The sequence below is a fragment of the Pseudorasbora parva genome, chromosome 8, assembly GCF_024679245.1.
Source record: "Pseudorasbora parva isolate DD20220531a chromosome 8, ASM2467924v1, whole genome shotgun sequence".
In the NCBI taxonomy this organism is placed as follows: Eukaryota; Metazoa; Chordata; class Actinopteri; order Cypriniformes; family Gobionidae; genus Pseudorasbora; species Pseudorasbora parva.
In genome coordinates, this window is record NC_090179.1 from 10,089,183 (window position 1) to 10,116,303 (window position 27,121).

Sequence of the window (27,121 nt, forward strand, 5' to 3'; positions counted from 1 at the left end):
AGCCATTATAAATGTGGTTTGGATTACTTATCAATGCAAAGCAATTTCTTTTAATATGATTAGTAACTAATTAAATTACACATTTTACCTCAGTAATGTAACAATTACTTTGTTTTGGTAATTTAATAACACAATTTCATTACACGTATCTACACTGTAAAAATATTAAACAGTATCTACTTTAAAAAAGTATGGTAACAATATTACACATAATATTTAAGTAGTTTTATGGTGAATAAAATATTAGTGGAATGTGCTTTTTAAAATTTATGATGACTTTGAAAAAAAAATACATAGTAAATGGAAATGACCTGTTTATATTTGACTTCCAGTTAAAGAGCCATAAAGAGATGTGTTTTTAGTCTTGATTTAAACTGCTTCCCCGAACAATGCTAGGAAGACTGTTTCAGAGTTTAGGTGCTAAATAGGAAAAGGATCGACCCCCTGCATATGATTTTCTAATTCTAGGTATTGTCAACTGGCAAGGAGACTGCAATAGACGTGATGGAGTATAATGTGTTAAGAGCTCACTTAAAGGTGTACTTTGCAGTATTATATGCAAAATCCACTAGGCCAGTGTTATATATTTTGTTCAGTTGAGTACCTACAATATTCCAAATGTTTCCAACTATTTGTAAATTGTGAGAAAATTGCTATTTTAAGCAAGGACCGGGACGTTTCAGCATAGCGTTTGAGCGAGTCGCCTGTCAATCGCGTCATATCTGCGTTTCCCTCAGTTTTATTTGGCAGAAGCGCTTTACTCTTAAGTGTGAAGAAGTCACAGCAGTGCCAAGTGAACGCACAGAGTAACGTCATAACATAATTTTAAACACACTTAAATGTATCTGAAAACATAAACAGAGCTGCTTTACCTTATAATCATGACCGGAAAAACTGCAGGCGCCCCGCGACTGTGTCCCGTCCACTCATAATAAAAGTACCGGTACTCGCGAGGCAGGTGTTTGTGTAACAATCCCTCTAGCGGCCGTGCTCAGCTCCACAACACTCGGTCCTGCTCTGCTTCACACTACAGTAACATTAATAAATGCACCCGTGAACATGATTTCTGCCCGAGTCCTATTTTCCACTAGCTTTGAGGTGAAGGCCACATGTCCCAAGATACTGAGCTCAAGCTTGGCGTCATCAAACTACGCCTTTGATTTGAATAGGTGCCCTCTAGTGGACAGAAAGTTGCATTTTGCACCTTTAAGTACTGGGGAGCCAAACCATTTAGTGCTTGGTAAGTAATAAGCAAGATTTTTTTTAAATATATGCCATGTTTAATAGGGAGCCAGTGCAGTGTTGACAGAGCTGGACTAATATGATCATACTTCCTGGTTCTAGTAAGAGCTCGAGCTGCTGCATTTTGGACAATTTGGAGTTTGTTTATTAAGCGAGCAGGGCAACCACCCAGTAGAGCATTACAATAATCTAGCCTTGAGCTCATGAACGCATGTACTATATGTTCAGCATTTTGCATTGAAAGCATGTGCCGTAATTTAGATATATTTTAAAGATGGAAGAATGCAGTTTTATGCAGTTTCAGATGTAACCGCTAATGGATCCAACAGTGGTTCAACAGCTAAACGAGATTGTTACTGCACAAGTAGAAATGCTGGCCTGTCACCATCAGCAACTCTGCAAGCTCGTTGATGGCGGAGCTTGTCAGATATGTGCAGCAGCAATCCAGCATGAGCACGTCTCCGGGTGAACTAACCACGCGCAGTCTAGCATCTCAGCTCTCTCCAATTTTGACAGCGTGCCAGGTAAGTTTGAGGCTTTTTTGTGCAATGTGATCTCTTCCTTATCCAACAACCACATTTTTACCCAACTGAAGAGTCTCAAGTTATCTTTGTTGCATCTCTGTTGTCAGGAAAAGCACTAGACTGGGCCACCACCATGCCTTTTGGAATCATGAAAGTGAATTGTGACACTCTTACCCCCAATTTCCCTTTGGACTCATTCTTCCTCTTCCTCCTACTCCATGTCATTCTTTGTTTCATGTTGCAGTGAATTTCGGCACAGGCCTACACCTGGCTATACCCTAGTCATTGAATGATTCTCCAAGGCCTGTCAACTCGATTCACTTCCAGAGTATGGTCAGCATTTTTCATACTGCTTAATGTCCAACATAAGCCTAACATCTGGGTATCATCCTCAATCCAATGGACAACCTGAACACATAGATCAAGATCTGGGAAAATTCCTCCAGGCTTATTGCCGGCTGAAATAGATGGACTGGAATTGCTTCAAACAACAACAGTGTTCATAATTATTAAAGGTGCACTATGCAAATTTCCGTCCACTTGAGGGCGCCTGTTCAAAACAAAGGTGTAGTTTGATGAAGCAAAGTTTGAGCACAGTATCTTGGGACATGTGGTCTTCACCTCACAGCCGGTGGAAAATAGGACACGGGCAGAAATCATGTTCATGTACGCGGTTATTAACGTTACTGTAGTGTAAAGCAGAGCAGGACCGAGTGTTGTGGAGCTGAGCATGGCCGCTGGAGCGATTGTTAAACAAATACCCGCCTCGCGAACACCGGGACTTTTATTATGACGGGACGGGACACAGTCGCCGGGCCCCTGCACTGATCCGCTCTTCCGGTTATGATTATGAGGTAAAGCAACTCTGTTTATCATATTAGATACATTTAAGTGTGTTGAAAATTATGTTATGACGTTACTCTGTGCGTTCACTCGGCGCTGCTGTGACATGTTCACACTGCTAAGAGTAAAGCGCTTCTGCCAAATAAAACCAAGGGGAACGCAGATATGACATGATTGACAGGTGACTCCCTCACACGCTATGCTGACACGTCCCGGTCCTTGGTTAAAATAGCAATTTTCTCACAATTTACAAATAGTTGGAAACATTTGGGATATTGTAAGTATCAACTGAACAAAATATATAACACTGGCCTGGTGGATTTTGGACATTTTGCTGCAAAAATACTACATAGTGCACCTTCAAAAGGGAAGGAATGCAAGGTTGTGCTATTATGAATATATTATTACTTTATTAAGGAAACATTATTTCATCAAAACATCAAGTAATCAAATTAATAATGTGTTATCCTTGCACTAAAATATATGGACGACACATAAAATAGGGTTATAGCTGACCTGTAGGTGTTATGCAGTCATGATATGTCATAGCTGTTACTATAGGTATAGTTTAGGATGACTGGAATGTTGTACCACGTAGCTTCCAGGACCAAATATTTTTTAATGCTTTTTGACAATATTACACCACATGCATTCATACAAAACTTGTTCTTGTTTCCTCATATAAGGTTGCTTAGGACACAATCAGATATCAATTAATGTTGTGAAACACTACTGGGCCAACTTCCTCTTACACAACTGAAGCTTAGGTGTGGATACCATTCCAAACCACAGATAACAGAAAAAAATAAACAGCAAAGTGTATTATAGTAGTTGATATAATGCAGATATTATTAATAATTCATCAAAATAAACATTCTTTAATCAACCATTTTATAGACATAAGATTATAGGCTACTAAAATCTACAAATGATTGCACAAAAAAGACTTAATGATAATGATAAGGTACAATTTTCTGTCTGACCTTGTCATTATGATATATATCATTAAACCTGTTAGAATTAAGCAGACTTACCTCAGTCTTATCACAATGCAAATATATGTAACTCATTATTGTAGTGAAAAATAAAAACTATAGCATTTAAATGGTAAAGTATTTATACAACATGGTATAATTTGTTGTATAGGCTTTTGTACATATGAAGCCAATGTAATTTAAGTTCATTTTTATTTAATCATTTAAAACAATATTAAAAGGAGTTAAAAGCACTCAGTGCTTAAATTAAAATAATGTCACAGTCTAAACAATTTTTCATGGTCCTTAAAGTATGCTTAGTTTTCTTTGTGTAGAATGATAATAAATTCAGGGGAGTTAAATGTGACCCTGACATGTTTTCACCCATAAAGAACTTTTCAAGCTTAACAGCCTTTTAGACACAACATGTCTCAGCCCTGCGGCTTGTTTCAAACACATTTGTTTTTGTAGGATTCATGTAGGATTGTTTTTGTAGACCTTGTGATAAAGTCAAGTGTAATGCTTATCAGCTTAAAAAAAATACATTTAAAGCATTATATATTTTTTTATAATTGTTTTTCACAAACTGTCAGAGCAGTCTCTTGGCCCAAGCAGCACAGCAACGCTTCTGCTAGTGTCTGCCGTCTATCTGTCTCACTGTTCCTGTCTGAGCTCTGTGTGGTTTCTGTACAATTTATATAGCACCTATATTGCTATTACAGACACAACAGCTCAGAGAAACAGAAAAACGTGAGCGACAGTAGATGCGAGGAGGCCAGAGTGGAGTGTATTACGTAGATGTATTAGGGCTGCCACATAAACCCTCTGATTGGTTATTCTGTCTTGTCAGTCTTCCCAGCCTCTGCCCCGGGGCTTCTGGAGCTCTGACCGGCTTCCTTGTCTTTCTTTTTGGCATCTTTGCTGTCAATCAAAGCATGTTCACGCTTCACCATCTCTTCCAGCTCTGCCTGAAACCAAAAAGTGTGACATCTCATGCAACAAACAGTTTAAGAAGGGAAAAATGTCACTGATTTAAATCAAATGTCGGATCTGAATGTGAAAATGCCAGTATTTACTTTCCAGCCCAGCAGTTCGGCAAGAGCCATGCATCCGTCATCACAGGTGCTCAGGTGAGCCACATCTCTGTGAACGATCAATAAATTAAATCTTTACAAACCCCACTAATGTATGTACATGTCAAAATGCTTATTCACACAACATGCTATTTTGGAAATACTTGAGACAATATAGTGGTGTATAATGGTGTGTATAATGGTGTACTGTATATATGAGTCATTTGTCAAATGCCATTTGTGCCTATATTTCACAAATTTCCTCTTTTTTTGTCATATCAAAGTACTGAAGAAATCCACAATTCCAATTGTATGGTTAATTTTCAATGGCTAATTTTACATTATAAAATTATAATTCTAAATTTATAAAATAACGCAACTAAGTTCAATATAGTACTATATCGATGGTAAATCATGAGGACACACATAGCACACAAATGGCAGTTTCATGAGAAGGAACCATATATTATACCTACTTAAAGGCACAATATGTAAGATTTTTAGAACAAAATACCAAAAACCACTAGAAAAATGTTATATATTTAGTTGACTTGTGTACTTGCATTTTCCTAAAAGTTTCAAGCAATGTTTAAATCCAGAGAAATCGGACCGCATCTGTGTGTGTCGCTTGTCAATGACGTCATATCCGCACGACCCTTGATTTCCGTAAAAAACAGGACATGACAAAGACGCTTTAATACATCATTATTCTAATTGTATGAATCGCTTGTTTGAGTGATTTACCATGAGTACAGAGTTTTGATCATGCCTCAGAGACAACAGTATTTATTTTTTAAGTGACTAACAAAGCATAATGCTTTAATATAATGCATGAGTTTTTGCTAAATCTGAAGGACACCAGACAAGATTCTCTTGTTCAGCATTTTTATTCTTCGTGTTAAAACAGCCAAACACTGTCAGCTCACAATGAGCATAGCCCCAAAACAACAGAATATAACAACTGCTCTGAGTCTCCTGAACTGGCTCCCTATTAAACATCGCATACATTTTAAAATGTCTAACATGTCTGAGATGTTAAAAATTGTCTTTTTTTTTACGCTCATTGGCCCTCATTTATCAATCTTGCGTAGAAACTGGTGTATATGTTGGCGTAAGATTATGCTTACACTCCTCTCACCGCCTGATTTATGAAGCTGTGCGTACCTCTGCAATCCAGGTGTACGCAATACTTGCCCTTGATAAATGCGGCGGCTGAAAACGATCGTCATTAGAATAACACGCCCCTATATATTCAAGTCTCCGCCTCCCCCACGCCCTCATTTTACGCCATGGACAAACAGAAGACGGCAAAGAAGCGAAACTTCTCCGACGTGGAGATCGGGCGCGCTCAATCATCTCACTAGTCCACTAGTCAGGGCACTGATTAGGACATAAGTCAATGGGCTGACTCCCTGATCACTGCGATATTGAGATGATTGAGACGCGTGCCCATCGAGATCACCAGGGAAGTGGAAAAAAAACCCGAAATTGTTTTATTTGGGAGTTTAAAGAGGGGAATTAAAGGCACCTACAAAAACAAAATATGGACACAAATAACGAGTACTGTTAATAGTGTGGAGGTTGAGAAGCGCACTCCAGCAGTTTAAAGCTGTTTGGATGATAAATTACCACCACTGCATTATTTTACAGCACGTTTTGAAAAAAATAGCATTTAATTTCATATCACGGCACATGTATTGGGGTGTACAATAGTGATGATGATGTGATGTGGAGTAAGATTCATTCACATTAATAATTACTTGACAATTTGTAAAATTCTTCTTTTTATTATTATGATTATTATTCTTAATGACGCTTGTTATTTAGAAGAAGAATGCCGTTTTTATTGATTTTATTATTATTTAAAAGAAGAAGGTCATTTTTATTATTTTGTCAGTCTGAATTATTTTAGTCCCAGTCCGTGCGCAGCTGCCGGGCCAGGCGGGCCTGAAACGTCAGATAAAGCGCACAGGCTCGCGACTGGAGAAATACATATGCCTACAAATCAAACGCTTTGGTAAAGTCACAAAAATTAAACATTGACGTTCATGTTGCACAAAAATAAACTATGAATGTTGTTTTTGTGGTTTTTAACAGTGGGCCATATACCATATCTTGTCAGTGCGTTTTGTGGTGTTAGGAATTGCTTTTCTGCGCGTTTTCCCACTAACTCAAACGTGCGTACACTAGGCTTGGGCGGTATCCAAATTTTGATACCGTCAAACCTCCTCCCTATTTTACCTCGGTATACGGTATTACCGTGAATAATTAAAACATTATGATGTAAGGCTCAGACAGCGTCAACAAACTGTTGGCTTGGCTTATATATATATTATATATATATATATATATATATATATATATATATATATATATATATATATATATATATATATAGGCCTATATTTTTATTTTATTTTTTACATTTGAGCCCCTGCCCCTGAGAAACTCTGCACGTTTTATGCCTACCGTTATGAGACAATTGTCAGACAGTTGACTTTTTTTTTTGTGAGTCCCATGTCCACTTGATTTTTGTGGAGTTCATGCTTATTGCTTACATTGCCAGCTGTGTGACAAAAGGCTTCGGCAATATTACAGCATAGTCCGAGGGTGCGCTCGGTTTTTCATCCACGCAGCAGTGAGTGGATGGTGGTTTCGGATATGCGCCCTTAGGTTCAAGGTATTTCCATCTCTCGCGGTCATCTTTTTGTTGCACAATTTGCAAATTGCCTCGTCTGTATTTACCGTCAAAACCCAAAATACTTCCAAACTGCAGAAGTTTCGAGACCGAATAACTCAGTGCCCGACTCGCTGTCTTTTCCCCTCTCTCTCTCTCTCTCTCTCTCTCTCTCTCTCTCTCTCTCATCCACGCTGTCACAACAACGCATACACATATTTAGGCATTTAACAAATAAATAGTATTTAATATGTAAATAGTTTAATTAGTTCAACTTATTAAATATTTAATAATTAATTGTTGATCAGCAATATGTAAGTTGATCTGTTTTTTTTTTTTTTACGGTTTGACGGTATTGAAACTGATACCGTTGCTATTTTTAGATCCCGCGGTATACCATTTTACCGTATTACCGCCCAAGCCTAGCGTACACCACCTCCTGAGCTGGCGTAGGATTTGAGCGTGCCGTACGCCAACGTCCATATTGATAAATCTCAAAGTCACCGTGGGTTTGGGTGTACGCAAGGTGTACGCTGGAAATTTGGTGTACGCACTTTTGATAAATGAGGGCCATTGTGGTCATAAAGTGCATCACTGATTACTTAAGTGTTACCTAGTCATTATGCAGGAACTTCTAGATATCTGGTCCATTATTTTAAAGTGGAAAACATTGTTAGATCACTAGTAGTTCTTAAAAATGGTCCTTTGTTACTCTGAATAAAGTAATATAATGCATCACTAATTACTCAAGTGCCCAATCACTCTTTAAGGACTACTGGTAGGGTTGGGAATCGTGAGAAATTTTTCGGTTCCGGTTCCGGTTCCGATTCCGCCTAACGATTCCGGTTCCGATTCCGGTTCCATTAAAATTATTAAACAAATAGTGGTAAAGGAAAAAGGCACAATACGCAACTTTAAACAATACTTTTTTGTGTTTATTACTTGCTCTCAAAAGAATTTACAGGTTGGCAATGTCAAAAAAAAGTCCTGTACTATACATATATTACAGGATTAATCGAGCCATATGGACTTTATGGAAATTAAAATAAACATGTTCAAATTTACACCTCTGAAATTGTCTTATTACATTTTCTCTCTCTGTTTTAGGGATGTTAACCGATGACTGTTTGACCGATGGTTGACCGTCAACGTTAACCGATCAAAGTTGTCTGTTAAAAAAAAAAAAGTGATCTCTAAATTAGGCTATTATAGACAGTGGACTAAACGCTACTACAGTTAGCCGTCTCATTCCAAAATATTTTTGTGTGAAGTGAACATATCCCTCGCGCTCAATTTTTCATAACTCTCCTGTTTGTACTTAATAAACCAATAAAAACATTTGGTGCGAGGTCGCAGCGTTTGCGCGCTCACAAGGTTTGCAAAAAGTAAACAGTTAGAGCCAGAGCAGACGACAGTATGAAGCGTGCATTCCGCATAAGATGGGCTTACATTTGGAAATATATATATATATATACACACATTTCAGTGGTAACACATAAGGTGTTGATCGTCTTTCTTTATTATTGTTAGCACTAACTTACCTCGAACCAAAGCGGCGTCTCTTCAGAGCTGTCATTTTCTTAAATGAGCCGCGGCAATGTTTCAAATGAGCTCATAACGCTAGACAAACGCCTTTATTTTCAGCACGATCACCTTGTACCCAAACCATTTCGAAACTAATGAGCCATTGTCCTTGGATTACAAACAAGCTCCTCGGCGCCGCGTTTGCGGGACTCGCGCTGTGGGGGATTTTAAAAAAGTGACGTGAGGGGAAAGGAGGCGGCAGCGCTAGGACAGTGTGAGTGTGAGTATGTGTGTGTGTGTGTGTGTGTGTGTGTGTGTGAGAGAGAGAGAGAGCGGGAGCGTGGCTCGCGGCTATACTCCCAGCGCTTCGCACACACATTGCACCAGAACCGTTTTCGGAACCGACACTCAGGAATTTCGCGCGGTTCCGGTATTTTTCAAAAATCAGTATCGGTTCTGCATAAGAACCGGTTCTCGGTTCCCAACCCTAACTACTGGTGATCTGGACCATTATTTAAAAGTGGAAAATATAGCCCCGTTTCCACCACAGGAACTTTACCCAGGAACCAGGAACTTTGGGTGGTACTTCGTGTGTTTAGACCGCAGGAACCAGGGTATAAATGAAGTTCCGGGTAAATATTTCCCCCTCCAAACGGCCCTGCTCGCGAGGTAGTACTTTTTCAAAGTTCAGGAACTTTCGAGGGCGGGACTTGGGCGCTGAACATGCTGATTGGTTGAGCTCAGGCAGCATTTTAGTTCAACCGGCATTTTTAAAAGTCTTTTGCGAGGTTCGGTCTACGTTCAGTAAATATCAGTCTTGCTCTGTCTGGTGGCGCGCGGTCGTCTAATCCATCTCACGTTCAATGTCCGTAATAGCTGATAATAATATACATTGTCATTTTAAATCTAGCTTTACAAGCTTTCTGAATATGCTGCATGCTGCTGAATCTGCATATTAGTGCTCTTTTCTGTCGTTGTTAATTACCTCTTTAGTAAACCTATACATAACCAGCAAAAGCAGCACAGCTTGAATCTCTTCCATACTCATTATTATTTTTTTTTCACCATGTAAACGACCTGACCGATTACTTTTAAGTGTGTGTCCTTACATGACGTGACGGCGCGCGCCGCGCTCATGTTGACAAGAGAGGAAAGTACATTTTGCTGAGGGGTAAACTTTTTATTTCGTAAGTTATGAAGGTAATGTTGGAGTAATGACACAGCGTATATTGCCCCAGGCAGTTTTTACTTTAACTGCGCCTGACAGAAGATTTTTTTTTCTGAGATGATTATTACACTTTACAACAAATAGCTATAAATAATACTGTATTAGTCCTGGTGGCCGTTAAGAGTTGCTATGGTTACAGTTAACACACTCCAGCTGCTGGAGAAAACAGCGTTGACATTTTTGGTGCGGCAGACAAACTGCATGTGACAAAATGATTGCGATTGAAAGTCATCACATGTAAACACCAGATCGGTTTAGATAACGTCTCATGTAAACAGTTCACTAAATCTTTCAATCGGTACACTTAAAAATGATTACTGTCCTTCACTGATTTTGAGGAGCAGTCGCGCGCAGTCCTACATCACCGGACTAATTTGCCTAATCTTCTCGGAACTTTATCGCGGTCGAAACGCAGACAGTTGCAGGTCTGGGGGGGAGAAAAGTTCCTGTAAAAAAGTTCCTGGTACAAATTGTTCCGGGTAATTTTGGTGGAAACGGGGCTTATGGTTTTCAATTTAAAATACTGGTCCAGATCACCAGTAGTCCTTAAAGAGTGATTGGGCACTTGAGTAATTAGTGATGCATTATATTACTTTATTCAGAGTAAAGAATATGATTAATTACATCTCAGAAACACAATAATGTTGTGATAATTGAATTGTTCAGTTAGTTAATAGTTATTAAAGGGGGGGTGAAATGCTGTTTCATGCATACTGAGCTTTGTACACTGTTAAAGACTTGGATTCCCATCCTAAACATAGACAAAGTTTCAAAAACTAATGTTGGGCGTTTGATGGAGTATTTCTGTGTCAAAAATACTTCCGGTTTCTTACAAGTTTCTGAGAGTTTTTTCGAGTATGGGTCGGCTTGACGTCGACAGAGCAGAAGGTCCTTGTATGGGACGTACGGGCTCTTCTTCCGGTAGGGTGCGCGTGACTAGAGCGAGAGACGAAATGCACGACGCCCATAAACACTGCTCTAAAGTTGCAGATCCACTCATCCGTGAACACTTCTGACGCGCCCTATGGTCGTGCCGCGCTCCACTATTCTTATGGGTGACGTCGAGCGACTTCAACGCTTCAGCACAGCATTCCGGGAAGGCAGCGCTGCATTTGAACCGATTTCAACGCAGAAATGACGGGAAGCTTCACAGCATCGCTTCAGTCGTAGCGCAAAAGTCGATCTCCACAGTCACTGCTGTCGCAGGACGTCACGAAATCAACAGTTACCAAAGAAGTGTGTTTTTGACGGAGCGGTCCCAACGATAAAGGTTCGGTCCTGCTTTGGAAGTAGGCAGTGAGTAAAACTGCTTCAAATGTCTGTGCTGTTGGCTATCGTCACGTGAGTTAGTTAATTTATCAATGGAGCATGTGATCTATGGTGTGTGTTTAAATACATTTGTTTACCTGACCCACTATAGGTGTCAGTTTGTTTATTGTAAAACCACCCAAACATAAACCTAGGGAACGTTCTCACTAAGCGTGCTTCGTCATTCAAATGCGCTAAAGGTTAATGTTACTCCATTGCTGTTCTCTGTATAACGTTACACTATCTGACGTGCAAAAACCGTTTTGCTTGCTACTGCTAAGGTTTAGTTGCATACAATAGTCCATAAACCGAATCATGTCCTCATAAACTGCGAGTAAAGACACACAAATGTTGACAGGCCACTAAATACAGTAAATACCACAGAGACGGACGTCCTGCTGTTGCTGTTTCTCCTGTTCAATTTATTTCAGCCTCCGGTTCTGATTCTGGATCATATCTGTATTAGTTGAATCTAATTTATTTGCCATGGTTTATTAGGGTAGCGTTTTCTTCTCCACACTTGAGGATGTCAGCTTTCAGACGCTCTCGTGCTGTAGCTGCGCGTCGTCATTCTTTAGCTCCGCCCACACGATACGCCTTCAGGCGCTCGTTTTTTTTCCGGAAAGACTCGGTACAGCCCATATTTCTTTTATAAATATAATAAAACTAAAGACTTTTCGGAGATATGAAGGATGCAATACTACTCTATAGGTACTCAAGATTGACATGAGATTGACTGAAACTGAGTGTTTCACCCCCCACCCTTAATGAGGCTAATCTCAGTCAGTAATCAGTAAAGCAATTGACGTTACTGATTAGTTCAGCTTGTTTCTGCTTAATTCCAACAGTTTTTTTTTAATATACCATAATGCTAATGATGGGGTACAATGTTCTGTCTGACCTTGTCATTAAGACTTTTTTTTTGCAATCATTTGTAGATTTTAGTTATAATATTATGTTTTTAAAAGGGTTAAAGGTGCACTTTGTAGTATTTTTGCAGTAAAATGTCCAAAAACCACTAGGCCAGTGCTATATATTTTGTTCAGTTGAGTACTTACAATATCCCAAATGTTTCCAACTATTTGTAAATTGTGAGAAAATTGCTATTTTAACTAAGGACCGGGATGTGTCAGCATAGCGTCTGAGGGAGTCGCCTGTCAATCGCGTCATATCTGCATTACTCTTGGTTTTATTTGGCAGAAGCGCTTTTCTTTTAGCACAGCAGCAGCGCCGAGCGAATGCACAGAGTAACGTCATAACATCATTTTAAACACACTTAAATGTAGCTAATATGATAAACAGAGCTGCTTTACCTTATAATCATGACCGGAAAAGCGGAAATACTGCAGGCGCCGAGCGACTGTGTCCCGTCCCGTCATAATAAAAGCCCCGCTGCTCGCGAGCCGTGTGTTTGTGTAACAATCGCTCTAGCGGCCGTGCTCAGCTCCACAACACTCAGGACCGAGTAATAATGCGATTATTAACGTTACTGTAGTGTGAAGCAGAGCAGGACCGCTCTGCCTCACACTACAGTAACGTTAATAACCGCGTACATGAACATGATTTCTGCCCGTGCCCTATTTTCGACCTGATGTGAGGTGAGGACCACATGTCTCAAGATACTGCGCTCAAACTTGGCGTCATCAAACTATGCCTTTGTTTTGAATAAGCGCCCTCCAGTGGACAGAAAGTTGCATAATGCACCTTTAATTAAATAATGTTTATTTTGAATTTTTTTTATTTTTTTTATTATATTTTATTTTGATGAATTATTAATAATATCTACATTATATTAACTATTATAATACACTTTTGAGTTTTTTCTGTTATCTTTGGTTTGGAATGATATCCACACCTAAGCTAAAAAAACTTTACATAGTGTGCCTTTAAATTCAATGTCACACTGTAAAAAAAACAAATTTAGGCCCCAATTGAAAATTTTCTAGTGACTGATCATAATTTAATGACTGATTTAATTTCTGTGAATTAAATTGCATCAATTCACAGAAATTCAATTTGGCCAACTAAAAATTTTCGATGTGATCAGTCACTAGAACATTTTCAATTGGGGCCTGAATTTTTTTTTACAGTGCAGGAATAGTTTGTGTACTTGTTTTTTCCAGCAATTCACAATGCTCTTTTATCTGAACAGACATCAAGAAGACACACTGTTTACCATGATGATACTTGGAGGCCTCACCTGTAGGCTTTATCTGAGTCAAAGTCCATTCCTCCTCCAAAAGCGAATAACCCTGTGCCAAATTCTGTCTGTCAGAGAAAGACACGTAACGCATTAATGTAATTATAAGACAAATTTGTTTCATCCAAATGTTTACTATAATTAGATTAGCAATTACAGACCTGTCCGGTTTTCTCCATATTGATGAGCAGTCTGGGACAGCTGTTTGACACTCTGCAGATGCCACAATAAATGAGTCAGACATTTAAGCAACTGCAGATTTGCACAACATTCTAACATTCATCATTCAATATTATTAGTTGGACAATTCAAATTAACCAACATTATTGTGTTGAGTGTACAGATGCATTTTAAATGATTGCAAAGAACTTAATTGGGCAACAAATTCCAATCGTTGTATCCTTGTGTTAGCAATGGTTCCCTCTAAAGAAAAGTGCGGCCGTCCCTAACCCTAGTTATGGTTTATCCTAACCCTAGTTTATGGTTGCATCAAAATGGCCTTACATGCAAGGAAATTTCTGCAAAGAATATTGCACCTGTAAGAACCATTTACCGGATAATTAAAAACTTCAAGAAGAAAGGTTCAACTGTAGTGAAGAAGGCTTCAGGACGTCCCAGAGTGTCCAGCAAGTGCCAGGAATCGTGTCACCACAACTGCAGAGCTTGACCAATATTGGCAGAAGTCTGGTGTCAAAAAAGGCAGCAAAAGATGCTACTTCTCTCCAAGAAAAACATCAAGGACCGCCTGAAATTCTGCAGGAAGTACATGGATTGGACAACAGAATACTGGTGGATATAAGCGGTGTATTCTCGGATGAACCCTGCTTGAGACGGTTTGGGACACCTGGAAAATCGATTTTCCGGAGAAGAGTCATGTGTCGTGCTAAACATCCAGAGACTATCCATGTGTGGAGTTGCTTTTCATCTAAGAGAGTGGGATTCTGCCCAAAAACATGCCATGAATAATGGTATCAAAATGTCCTGCAAAAGCAACTTCTCCCAACGACCCAGGAGCAATTTGGTGATTATCAGTGCATTTTCCAGCATGATGGAGCACCGTGTCACAAGGCAAAAGTAATCATGAAGTGGCTCAGATGTCGTTACATTAATATTTTGTTGGATCCGTGGACAGGCAACTCTTTGGATCTTAATCCTATAGAGAACCTGTGGACAAACAGAAGGCCACAAATTGTGCTTAACTCCAAGCACTAATAAGGCAAGAATAGATCGCCATCAGTAAGGATGTAGCCCAAGAAGCTGATATCCGGCATCCCAGAGTGAATTGCAAAGGTTATGAAGGTGTCTCTTGACTCTTCACATATTTTGAATGCTTTTGGCAATAAACGCCTATAAAACGCTCATTGTTTTTCAGTATACCATGGCGTGAAAAAATAATCTACAAATACTGAAGCAGCAAACTTTACAAAACACAAAATGTATGTCACTGCCAATACTTTTGGCCACGGCTGTAGACTAGTAAATAGAGAATATTAATATGGGAAGATTTTACTAGAATCTCTGTCTAAAATGTCGGTAAGAAGGTTGTGATTCATTTGAGCAAATCAGTTATTCAGCAATTAATTTGTGTAATCAGTCCAAAATGTTCATTATTTGCTGTTTACTACATATATTTATATTGTTATAATAATAATATAATAATGCGTTCGATCTCAAAGCGCTTTACATAGAAGGGGGGAATCTCCTCAACCACCACCAATTTTATATATTTGATTCGATATTTATATTTGATTCGATATTTATATTTGATTCGAGCACAAGAAGACGTAAAGGGGAAGTCAATTCTGAACAGCGCACTGTTTTCTGTGCGCACACACACTGAGTAGCACACACAGCACATCTTAAATTCACACATGATTAAAAAAAAACATAATTCTGTTCTCTCTATTTGTACTTGACTGGACAAATAAACACAAAATTATTTCAAAATGTCCATCTTGGTGAATGTCCTCATAAACACAGTCGCTTATGACCAATCTGGACGCGTGTTATTGGATTGATATTGATCCAATATTGATATTGGGTCTGTGCATTCTGTCTTTAAGGGTGTACTCACACTAGACGATCTAAACTGTGCCCGGGCACATTTGACCCCCAAACATTCCTGTGGTTTTCTAGTGATCCTGAATACCTTGATTAGCTTGCTCAGGTGTGTTTGATCAGGGTGGGGCTAAACTCTGCAGAACAGTGACCATCCAGGACCGAGTTTGAGGAACCCTCTTAAAATGAACAACTACAAGTTGACTATGAAAATATCTTACATTCTGTATTCTTTTTTAATCTACTTGGAAACAGTGGCTGTTTGATCAAAATTAGGGTAACTCAGATTTTTTTTTAAAAACAATGCTTTTTAGCCATTTTAGAGCAAATGCATACATATCTGCGATATGTGTTTAATATCACCAAAAGGGTGAAAATGTTAAACTTTTACAGGTGGATTTAAAATATCTAAAAGAAAATGTATCATATTTAAATCCATTCCACTGAATTTCTTCCACAATCAACACATACAATTATCAATAGATTTTATGGGGGCAAACAGATACATGGAGACACTCTTACCTACTGACTAGTGATGCGAACGGCTGAACCTGAAGGGACGTGCCCATTATGATGAGAAGGTCACATCGAGGAAAGTCCTGCGGTACACAGTTGGGTGACGGTGAGAGTCAATCTGAGAATGTGGAACGACTGGCTTTGATCTTGAAGATAAGCTTAATTCTTACCATTTTCATGGAAGTGAAGAATCGGGCAGGTAGATTCTCCCCAAAAAACACAATATCTAAAAACAGGACAAGAAATGTATCCATGAAAAGGATAAAACCATCAGAATTGTCACCAATGAAAGCAATTTGGGAATGAACATTGGAATGTTCCTCACATATATTTTGTGTTTTGTGGAAGAAAGTAAATAACACAGCTTTGGAATGACATGAAAGTGAATAAATGATTGAATGATTTTTGGGTAAGCTATGTCTTGAATCCAAGACCCATTCAAATCTACAGCTAATGAGAAAAAGAAAAATCTCTGGAGTCTAGATATTATTCTTGTTCTTAGAAATGATTGCTCTCACCAGGTTTTACCAGGCTTCCACAGGAATCGCACTTAGGAATATCTTCTGAGAAAATTTTATCTGAGAGTGAGAAACATGGGATATGAATAGTGAAGTGAACTACATTCCCACATCTCATTTAAAACTGAAACCACAGAGAAATGTCAGTGCTCAATACTGTACTTTTCATCCAGTCCATGGAGAACTCCTTACGACAGAGGAAGCTCACGCAGTGAGAGGTGTGAAATGTACCATGAGCTTCAATCAGGTCTTCGCCTTCCAGACCAGCAACTCTTTCTAGAGTATCGATATTCTAAAAAAAATAATAATAACAATAATACAAACTGTAAAACAATGACAGGTGAAGTGAATAACAATGATTATCTCTTCATCACAGCACCTGTTAGTTAGTGGGATATATTAGGTGGCAAGTCAACATTTTGTCCTCAAAGTTGATGTGTTAGAAGCAGGAAAAAAGGGCAAGTGTAAGGATTTGAGCGAGTTTGACAAGGGACAAATTGTGAGGGCTAGACGACTGGGTCAGAGCATCTCCAAAACTGCGACTTTTGTGGGCTGTTTCCGGTCTGCAGTGGTCAGTGTCTGTCAAAAGAGCTCCAAGGAAGGAACAGCGATGAAGGGAAGGCTGGCCCGTGTGGTCCGATCAAACAGATGAGCTGCTGTAGCTTAAATAGCTCAAGAAGTTAACGCTGGTTCTGATAGAAAGATGTCAGAATACACAGAGCATCACATGGGAGTCCAGTGGAGTCCATGCCTTGCGGGTCAAGGCTGTTTCAGCAGCAAAAGGGAGACCAACACAATATTTGGTATACATATATTATTATTTTTCTTTATTATATTATTTATTTTTTAAATAAATATTTTATATTTATTTTATAATATTTATTTTTATAACACATTATTTATTTTTTATTTTATTTTTGATAATAGCATACAATTAAAAAACAAACAATATCATAAAGGCTATGTACTTATGTTATGACTATGTACTCTTGGGGGGAGAGGACGCTGGCGTTGTCTGTTCGCCGCTTCTCCACGCACACATCATGTTAATGTACTATTAGATTTAGATTTTATTTTATTTTCTTATGTTTGTGACTAGTCTAACAGTCAGAGCTACAATTGGGGCTGTTGCTGATTGCTGGCAGCCACTGAGAGGACGTTGTTCATCGTTCGCCGTTTTCAACCGCTTCTCTAATGTTTATGTTTGAATTGCTGCGGTTGGTTCTGGTTTGAAGGACATTTGATGTTTCTCGCCGCGACTGCTCACTGGTGGTCTCCCTTGGGCTTAAGCTGCATGGTGGCTGAAGTTTGCACCGGGCTAGCGTCATCCGGGCTCTCGTCATCGGCGTCCGGCATGATGTTGGGATGTTCCGCTTCTCGGCTGCGCCGCTGTTCCGTCCTGCATTGCGGCCGTGGAGAGGCTTGGACTTCTGCGCCGACCCCGGTGTGTCCACGGGGGTGCCCGGAAAAATGTTCTGCCTTCTGCATGGTGCTGCGGCGATCCCCATCATTTGAATCGTCATGAAGACCCATCATCTGGTCTTCAGCTGTCGTGCCTCGACGATGTCATCAGGACGCTGCCGCTGGGAGAAATTTAAAACATGGAGTGGACCACAGTGTGCTGCGGAGCTAACAGTGTGCTGCGGAGCTAACAGAGACTTCCACCATCAGCTGTTTTCTGTTCACCATCAGCTCTGTTTCTGTTCACCATCAGCTCTGTTTCTGTTCACCATCAGCTGTTTTCTGTTCACCATCAGCTCTGTTTCTGTTCACCATCAGCTGTTTTCTGTTCACCATCAGCTCTGTTTCTGTTCACCATCAGCTGTTTTCTGTTCACCATCAGCTCTGTTTCTGTTCACCATCAGCTCTGTTTCTGTTCACCATCAGCTGTTTTCTGTTCACCATCAGCTCTGTTTCTGTTCACCATCAGCTGTTTTCTGTTCACCATCAGCTCTGTTTCTGTTCACCATCAGCTCTGTTTCTGTTCTGTTTTCTGTGTTGGTTGATTGTTTGTAGTATTCTATATTTTTACTTGTTATTCATTTTTTGTTGTTATTTTTTCCCCCCTTTGTTGCACTTTGAGATTCTTCGGAATGAAAAGTGCATTATAAATAAAATCTATTATTATTATTATTATTATGTGCGAAATCACTTATTTCCCAACGATATAGTAGGCAAAAAACAGTATGTGACAAAAGAGGTAGGTCAGAATTCACAGTACTCTCCTGATGACCTGCTACTTCAGGTAAGATATTGAAGTTTGCATACAATACAACACATTACTATCCCATGAGGCCACGGGAGACGATTTATGAATAGCAGTGAAACGACGCTGTAGGACATATGATAATGACAACATGGAATAACATTCATACTCCGTGCTGGGGAAAGTTACTTTGAAAAGTAATGCATTATTGTTATTAATGAATGTGAATGTTATTTATGATTGTGAGGCAAGATGTAAAGCTCTTTGGATGCCCATAGGCCTGTTAAAAGCGCTACATAAATGCAGTCCATTTACCATGCTGTTACTCACTCCCTTAAAAAGTAACATTTCGTTACTTAGTTACTTCATAAGGAACGTGTTTTTTTTTGTTTAAAAAATAGGTTTTATTTTTGGGCAAATGTAAAAGCCCTTTCACAACTAAATTTACACAACAAGGCTAATGGAAATGCAAATTCACATGTGTACAGTAGAGGGTGCAGCTCAAACAAACCTTTCAGCTGTGCTGGATTGCAAAAGAAGAGAATGCAGGAGAAGAAAGTTTCACATCCCCAATAAAAACTAAACATCTAAAGTCATTTTTTGCTTATGGTTTAACTGAATCATCGAAGGTCAGCAGCAAGTACACTGGTCAATAAAGTGAGATTAAATGCATAAAATACTTATATATTGCTGTGGTGTGGCAAGCAGCGTGGCGAGGGACCGCAAGAGCGGCCGGTGACGAGTGGTAATGAGTACCAGCTGCGTGACACACCGGTCTCGTCTCGCGGGCAAGGGAAGGGAGCATAAGAGGAGCGAAGGCAGTGGAAGACGAGAGAGGACCAGGCCTCTCGCTGCTTGCCACACCACAATTGCACTTAAAATACTTCTCATAAACAGAAAAACAAAGTAACTTCCGTTACTTATTTGAAAAACTAACTCAGTTATTTTGTTGTAAATTTGCTGTATGTTACTTTATTAGTTAGTTTAAAAAAAGTAATCTGATTACATCACAAGTTATTTGTAATATGTTACCCCAACAATGTTCATAATACACATTCATACCATATAGAACATACCTTTTTAGCAAATCTACTAATTCAAAAATAAGTACCTACTCCAGAGAGGTTTCAGACACAGCCGAAATACTGTCTTACCTGAGAGTAACAGCGACTCAGTAGGCCTTTGTCCTTCAGCATCTTTATGAAATAGTGACACACTGTGGGCTGGAAAAACCAAAGCGCATGCAGCAGTCAAAACTACATTCATTACAGATGAATAAGAGATGGCTCTCATGACAAAGAAGATCATGTAAAACGTATGAAATAATAATTAAATGTGGAATAACCATGTACGCCAACATTTCTTTCAAATTCACATTATACGTTTTGTTTATTCTTTGCTTGCAAATGTTTCGCAATGCTGTCTTAAATGTAAAGGTGCTAGGCTCAATGGATTTTGGTAACACTTTAAAATAATGTCTCATTTGTTAGCATTAGTTAATGCATTTACTTATACATACACTAAAAATGCGCAACATATCCCTACAGCATTTATTAAACTTTGTTAATGTTTGTTAATAAAAGTGAATTAACACTGTTAAAGTGCATTGTAATGTTAACAGATACAACTTTTGATGTTAACGGTATATTAGTAATAGTTGAAATTAACATTAAATAAGATTAATAAATTCTGTAGAAGTATTGTTCAATGTTAGTTCATGTTAACTAATGTAGTTAACTAATGAAACCGTATTTGTAAAGTGTTGCTGGATGTTTTTACTGGTTTTTGAAGAAGAGACAAAAGAAGAGTCCTGAGCCTTTATATACTAGTCAGGAGATTTGATTTCATATATGACAGAATTTCATTGGTGACCCATATATGTCAGAGAAGATTCATAAACTACCTTAAACTGTCCTGGGTAGAGCTCTCTGGCCAGGGCAAAGAAGGGCTCCGGATGTTTCTGGCGAGAGGGAATGGAAAAAGACTTTCAAATGTGACTTATGTCTTCTAAGATTAAAAACAATAAGAGTAAGACTGCAGCATGTCAACAGAATTACAATCAGACCTTGAAATATTCAATCTGAAAGATGGCCTCCGGGTAAGGCAGGTTGTACTTCTGCAAATTGGCATATAGACCAGTGCCAGGAGAGCGGAAATCTGGGATTCCAGCAGCTAAATTATAAAAAGACTATAGGTTAATTAGGTAGACTATGTAACTTATTTTTGCTCAAAATTAACTAAATTTAAATAATGAGTCAATATGTTATCAAGCCTTCTTACAAAACATGTTTTGTCTTACCCTGATTCACTATGGTAAGCCTATTATAAGTGTTTATATTTTAAACCTGACAGGACGGTATTAATGGGAAACTGTGTAAGAGAGTGTGTCTCGCATATCTCTAAATAGAGAGAAGTTGCTCCGGCTACATTGACACATGTATGGTGTGGAAGTTACTTCCGGTTTGCGTGTTTGCCTGCCGATGCACTGCACCATTTGTCTGTTTTGTTCTTGTCTTTATGTTTAAAATATTTGTTTTATATACTTATAAAATGGATTTCGACTGCGTTTAGGTTTCTGTGATTCCCGCTGGTGCTGTGGAACTTCATCAGTGTTTATAGTGTGGTTGCTTGCTGCGGACAAAGTATCTGCGTCTTTGACTAGAGGATTTTATGGCGTGGTGGCCATAGTCATCAAATGTTTCTGTTTTGAGTCCTGGAGTTCAGATATTTGTATATTTTTCATTCAAGACAATGCATCTATCTCAGATTCAATGATCATCAGTGGTGTTTAATGTGTATATTGTATTGTTTCTTGCATTTGTCCCGTTTTTTTGATGTATTTATGTTTTTTAATTGTAAAGCACTTTGAGCTTGGAAAAAGCATGATATAAATTAAACATATTACTATAAAAGGTGCCCTAGAATGAAAATTGAATTAACCTTGCCATAGTGAAATAATAAGAGTTCAGTACATGGACATCATATACTGCGAGTCTCAAACACCATTGCCTCCTCCTCCATATGTAAATCTCGTGCATGAAAAACACCACAGAAAAATAAGCGAATTTCAACATAACGGCAATTGTGACGCAATCGCTGGGGATCATTAATATGTACGCCCCCAACATTTGCATCTGTCCAAACATGTTCAATGTAAGGTGGAACTGACGGAGCTGAATCATTGGGACTGCAGGTAAACAAACGACACTCGAGGATAGCGAAAATGGCAGATCATGGACTCATGTTCCAGGCTGTGCAGGGGATTTGAGGACTTTTCATACCCTTCCCACAGATAAAAAATGTCAACAGTCATGGTTGATGTTTATTATAATAGGATACCACAAAAATTTAATTCAAAATCGTTTGTTTGCTCGGCCCATTTCACCGCTGACAGTTTTTCCTAACCTGGAACAATATCAAGCAAGATTTGCTCAGCGTCTAAAACTTAAGAAAGGGCCGATTCCAACCATATTCCTGCAAGCAGTAAGTAGTGATTTATCCACTTATTGACTGTCTAAACAGTTTCTGATTACATTGAAAGTTTCTTAGAGAGACAGCATTGTCTAGATGACGCAAGATGCTAGTACAGAAACAACAGGAAACTCCAAGTACCATACAAAACTAAATAGTGTGTAATCTAATGATAAAGGGTAATGTTATTTTGTATTACAAAATACAACCGTAGATGCACGTCATACTATGTTAGTTTAGTTGCTTACAGATCGTTCACTCGATCCTTCTAGCTAACGTCACCATGTAAGTTAAAACGAGTCATTTAAAAAAGACTTCTATTCATTTTGTAAAAAAATATATATATTTATATTTTTGAGAACTGAAGTATGATGTTTTTGCATGCTTGTATTTCAGAGTACATCACAGTCACTGCGTAGACTACATTGTGATTAACGCTATATAAACATGCAATAACGTTGACAAAAAAAGAGTCTAAAATGAAGTAAAAAAATTAAAACTTGAACTAAAACCACTGGTTTTGGTTTTGTCAGGGGGAAAGAAGAGCGTTCAGAGCAAGAAGAGCGTTACAGCAGAACTCAGCAGTTTGAATCCTCCAGCAGTCACTGAATCCTTATTTTCCTGTTTATCACTGACAAAAGTTTTGTGCAAATCTGTAATGGAAAAGCTGCTACGCAAAAAACTGTATTGTATAAATAAAGGTACCTTGACTTGTTTTACTATTTTAACAATGTCTTTACTACCTTTCTGGGCTTTGAAAGTTGCATTGGCTTTTGCTTGACTATGCTCGTGTGTCATGTTCGCTTGTTTGTCCATTTGCGATCGTATTGTGGCTCACTTCAGTGATGATAAAGACCCGTTCATTTCCACACCGTATGGAGCATCTAAATCTCATCACTGTCTGTTTCAAGCATCAGCTCACAAAATGTGTCCGACAAGTAAGATACTATACTCCTCCTAATATATGTTTGTTTCCTCTTTTCATGATCTATATAACCCTTATCCGGTCATAATTGTAATATGTCATTAGATGGACTATCGAGTTTGCGTACTATCGAGTTGTTCATGAGAACTGTTTGTGTTTTGTGATCGCTTTAACTCTAATCTTGTCATATACATATAATCTTGCCATAATTGTAATATGTCGTTAGTTGGACTGCCAGCTCGTATACTATCGAGTTGTTCATGAGAACGGTTTCTGTTTTTGTGATCGCTATAACTCTAATTCGGTCCTAATTGTAATAAGTTTGTTAGTTGGACTGTCATCCCCGTGTATCGAGTTGTCATGAGAACGGTTTGTGTTAATTCTAAGGCTCAGAGAGAGGAAATTGACTAAAATACTGGATTTTGACTGTTTTTATGCAAGAAACCTTGGCCAAAGTATTCACTTAAAGGGGTTGTCATTATAAAAGGTCTTTAAAAATTTATTTAAAAAATTTACACGCTTAATTTAAGAAAATTGCATTTATGATAAGATATTTACTTACATGTTGATATTCCAGCTCCAACCATACAGATAATGTTCTTGCCTGTTGACACAGACAGACACATCTAACTTACTGAACAACCGACTCGAACTAACCTCCTCAAACAGAGCCATCTTTTCATAGCATGTTTACACAGTTCAGGAAGGCCACAACTGGCCTACTTATAGTTGACTGTACATATTGAATGGAATATAATAATGTATCAAAGAAATTACACAATTCAGACCTACCACCCTCATCTGAAAAGTTAACTCACATTTGTCACTCAGAATGTAGCGGGCAACCGCATCCAGAGTCAGCTCATCCAAAACTTTCTCTCCAGGACTCAAACCAAGAGTCCGTGAGAAGAGACTGCGCAGGAAATCCACTAAAAACAAAACAAAAAAACACCTAACTTTAGCTAAGATCACATGAGCTCTTTTTTAATGTACTTAAAGGAGAAATTTCTTGAGACATACTCTCAGTGTCTCCTGAAGCTTCACCCTCGTCGCTGCTGTCAGACTGACCCTGCAGAAAAGAGTAAAAACATTACAGATGACCAATCCATATCTCACATATTAATTTCCTATATACAGCTCTGTAAAAAATGAAGAGACCACTTAACGTTGAGAAATCCATGTTAAGTGGGCTCTTCATTTTCCCAGAGCTGTATATACACGTTTTGTAAGCAAACCAAAACAAACAAAAAGGCTAGTAGCTGTCTTGGGCCTTTTTTATTATTGGTTGATAATGCTTGCTTGATTCACATAAGTATTAGTTTTATTCATGTCAGTTTCAAATTCTATTAGTAGCTTTTCAATTTGTATTTTTCATTTTGTTTAGTCAAGCAAGTATTTTTATAAGCTAAATTAATTATTATACATTTTTATTGTTTAAATTTGACTTAACTTTTAACCACTGAAATAATCAAATATAGGCCAATAATAATATTTATTATAATAATACTGTAGCCCTACCATGGTAGCGATGGCACAAAATTGTATTAATACCATGTTGATAAATACTTCAGAGCACTTCAAAGAATACCTTATTTCCAAGGTTCAGTAAGAGGGGGTTTAGCATTTAAAGCTCCAAATTACATGGTATTCCTATGGAATATTTCCTTTATTAGAATAATGAATTATGTTTAGTGCCCTAATGTGTAATGTTTATATAGCTAACGCTATGTACGAACGTGCATCTCTATTATAAAAACAACTCACAAATGTATCTCAATTTACCTCGAGATCTGGTGTCTCCTCCACTTCTGCCCTTTTAGAGACCTCTACAGGACACAATACATTGTATCACTAATGTGACTTATAATAACTAATATCAATCACATAAACAGTGAAAAACTTGCAATACACACTTATCGTTCGTTAGCTTCTTCTTTTGCTAAAGGCTAAGTTAACTGGATCTGCAACATCCATAACAAATGCATTTTCATTACCTTCAGACATCTATCCGCTTTCAAACAGTACTATACAATCCCAAAACACATAAAGTTAAAGAGGTGACAGCACTGTTTTTTATTAAAGAGACAATTGCTTGTGTGCGTCGCTCATAGGCTTGGCTAATGTTGACAGTACAAAATGTTTATGGCACATGCGGTGGTTCCTCAAGGGGGCGCGTGGAGGCTCAGATTGCCCAGTCCTCCTTTGAATTGCATTAAAAATCTCAGGCTGGGTTTCATGTTTTTGGAGAAATATATGTACGCAAAAAGTACAATTACTTAAATTAGTAATCAATGTAAAGGATTGGTAACTGACATACAAAATTAAATTCCTCAGTCACATGGCATGTATCAAATTAAATCACGTATCCAGTGGCCACAAACGACTGTGATTGGTCCTTCCTAACAGTGTAGAGAAAAGTAACAAGTACCCTATGACAATGCACTGCAGTCTAAATTTAGCAGAAATTTACATCGATATGAAACTTTGTAAATGTAATAGCTATTTCCGGGTATCTAACGTATAATTACCATTATTTACAATGCTATATTATTTCTACAAATATTTCTCTGCAATTTGTTGATCAGATCTTCCGGGTGAGAAACTACATGTTTGTTCTTGTATTCGTTGTTCGAAACATTTAAGACCATTGTTAGAAACCGTAGTCAACCTAACATTTCCCTATTTTATATTGACAGTTTAATTATTTTAAAAAATAAAGAAAAACCTTACCGAGATGGTTTCAACCAACTTCTCATTGCTTGTGCCTCAGACAGTCTTTCTAACACTCTAAAATCCTCACACCTCCATAAAAAGGATTAGAGGATTTACTCCACCAGGCTAATTAGACTTGACATCATTTTTGTTGTTGTTGATAGTATCATGTAGCCTACCACCACAGTACTTTCATAAGGGAAAGTGGCAGTACTTTTACTGTTTAAAGGTGCCCTAGAATGAGTTTAAACAATATGTTAAATTGTTCTCTGATATAGAGGGTATGTGGCTTATTTAAGGGCAAAAAGTTGTCCAGATAGAGTTTTACAGGTCCATTTACAACCCTATAAATTTTCCCTAGGATGTAATGCTCTGTTTTTGCCTTATTTGGAAGAGTCATTAATATTAATGTTGAGCTCTGCTCTGATTGGCTTATTTCAGCAGCTCACAGCAGTTATTTAGTTAAATAACTTGGATCATAATTTTAGTGTCCCCAATTCACGTTGGGAGCAAAGGGTGGCCCGTGGTTTTCGATCAAACCAGCTACTGTAGCTCAGATTGCTCAACGAGTTAATGCTAGTTCTGATATAAAGGTGTCAGAATACAGTGTATCCTAGTTTGTTGCGTATAGGGCTGCATAGCAGCAGACAAGTCAGCATCAGACCTGGAAAATGGAGCAATGGAAGAAGGTGGCCTGGTCTGATGAATCACGTTTTCTTTCACGTGGATGGGGAACACATGGCACCAGGATGCATTATAGGAAGAAATCAAGCTGGCGGAGCCAGTGTGATGCTTTGGGAAATGTTCTGCTGGGAAACCATGGGTCCTGCCATCCATGTGGATGTTACTTTGACACGTACCATCTACCTAAGCATTGTTACAGACCATGTGCACCCTTTCATGGAAATGGTATTCCTTGGTGTTTTATGTCTCTTTCAGTAGGATAATGTGTCCAGCCACAAAGCAAAAATGGTTCAGGAACAGTTTGAGGAGCACAACAACGAGTTTGAGGTGTTGGCTTGGCCTCCAAATTCCCTAGATCTCAATCCAATCAAGCATCTGTTGGATGTGCTGATCCATGGAAATACCCTTGGTGCCAAATAATCTTGGTGCCAGATACCA

At 38.4% G+C, this 27,121-nt stretch overlaps 1 protein-coding gene across 2 annotated transcripts; it reads right to left on the bottom strand.

Annotated features, from left to right (window-relative positions):
- Positions 1-2,999: 2,999 nt before the first annotated feature.
- On the bottom strand, positions 3,000-25,430 carry sirt2 (sirtuin 2 (silent mating type information regulation 2, homolog) 2 (S. cerevisiae)). 2 transcript variants are annotated; one of them, XM_067450069.1, is made up of 16 exons: positions 25,282-25,430; positions 25,070-25,113; positions 24,308-24,356; positions 24,106-24,216; positions 23,850-23,891; positions 20,957-21,063; positions 20,795-20,851; positions 20,046-20,114; positions 16,848-16,977; positions 16,686-16,745; positions 16,338-16,393; positions 16,174-16,250; positions 13,755-13,806; positions 13,594-13,661; positions 4,660-4,726; positions 3,000-4,551 (listed from the first exon to the last, which is right to left on the bottom strand). In XM_067450069.1, the coding sequence occupies exons 1-16, from the start codon at positions 25,289-25,291 to the stop codon at positions 4,417-4,419; spliced, it is 1,134 nt and encodes a 377-aa protein (XP_067306170.1). In that variant the 5' UTR covers positions 25,292-25,430; the 3' UTR covers positions 3,000-4,416. The 2 variants fall into 2 exon arrangements, with proteins under 2 accessions (XP_067306170.1, XP_067306171.1); XM_067450070.1 differs by having other exon boundaries at positions 25,201-25,423.
- Positions 25,431-27,121: the final 1,691 nt, after the last annotated feature.

What these genes read in the sequence shown, in the direction of transcription:
- sirt2 (XM_067450069.1), bottom strand. An exon ending in CTACATTCTGAGTGACAAAT is followed by an intron (nt 23,892 to 24,105) that starts GTGAGTTAACTT and finishes CTGTGTCAACAG; the next exon opens with GCAAGAACATTATCTGTATG. An exon ending in TCTTCACTTCCATGAAAATG is followed by an intron (nt 16,251 to 16,337) that starts GTAAGAATTAAG and finishes TGTGTACCGCAG; the next exon opens with GACTTTCCTCGATGTGACCT.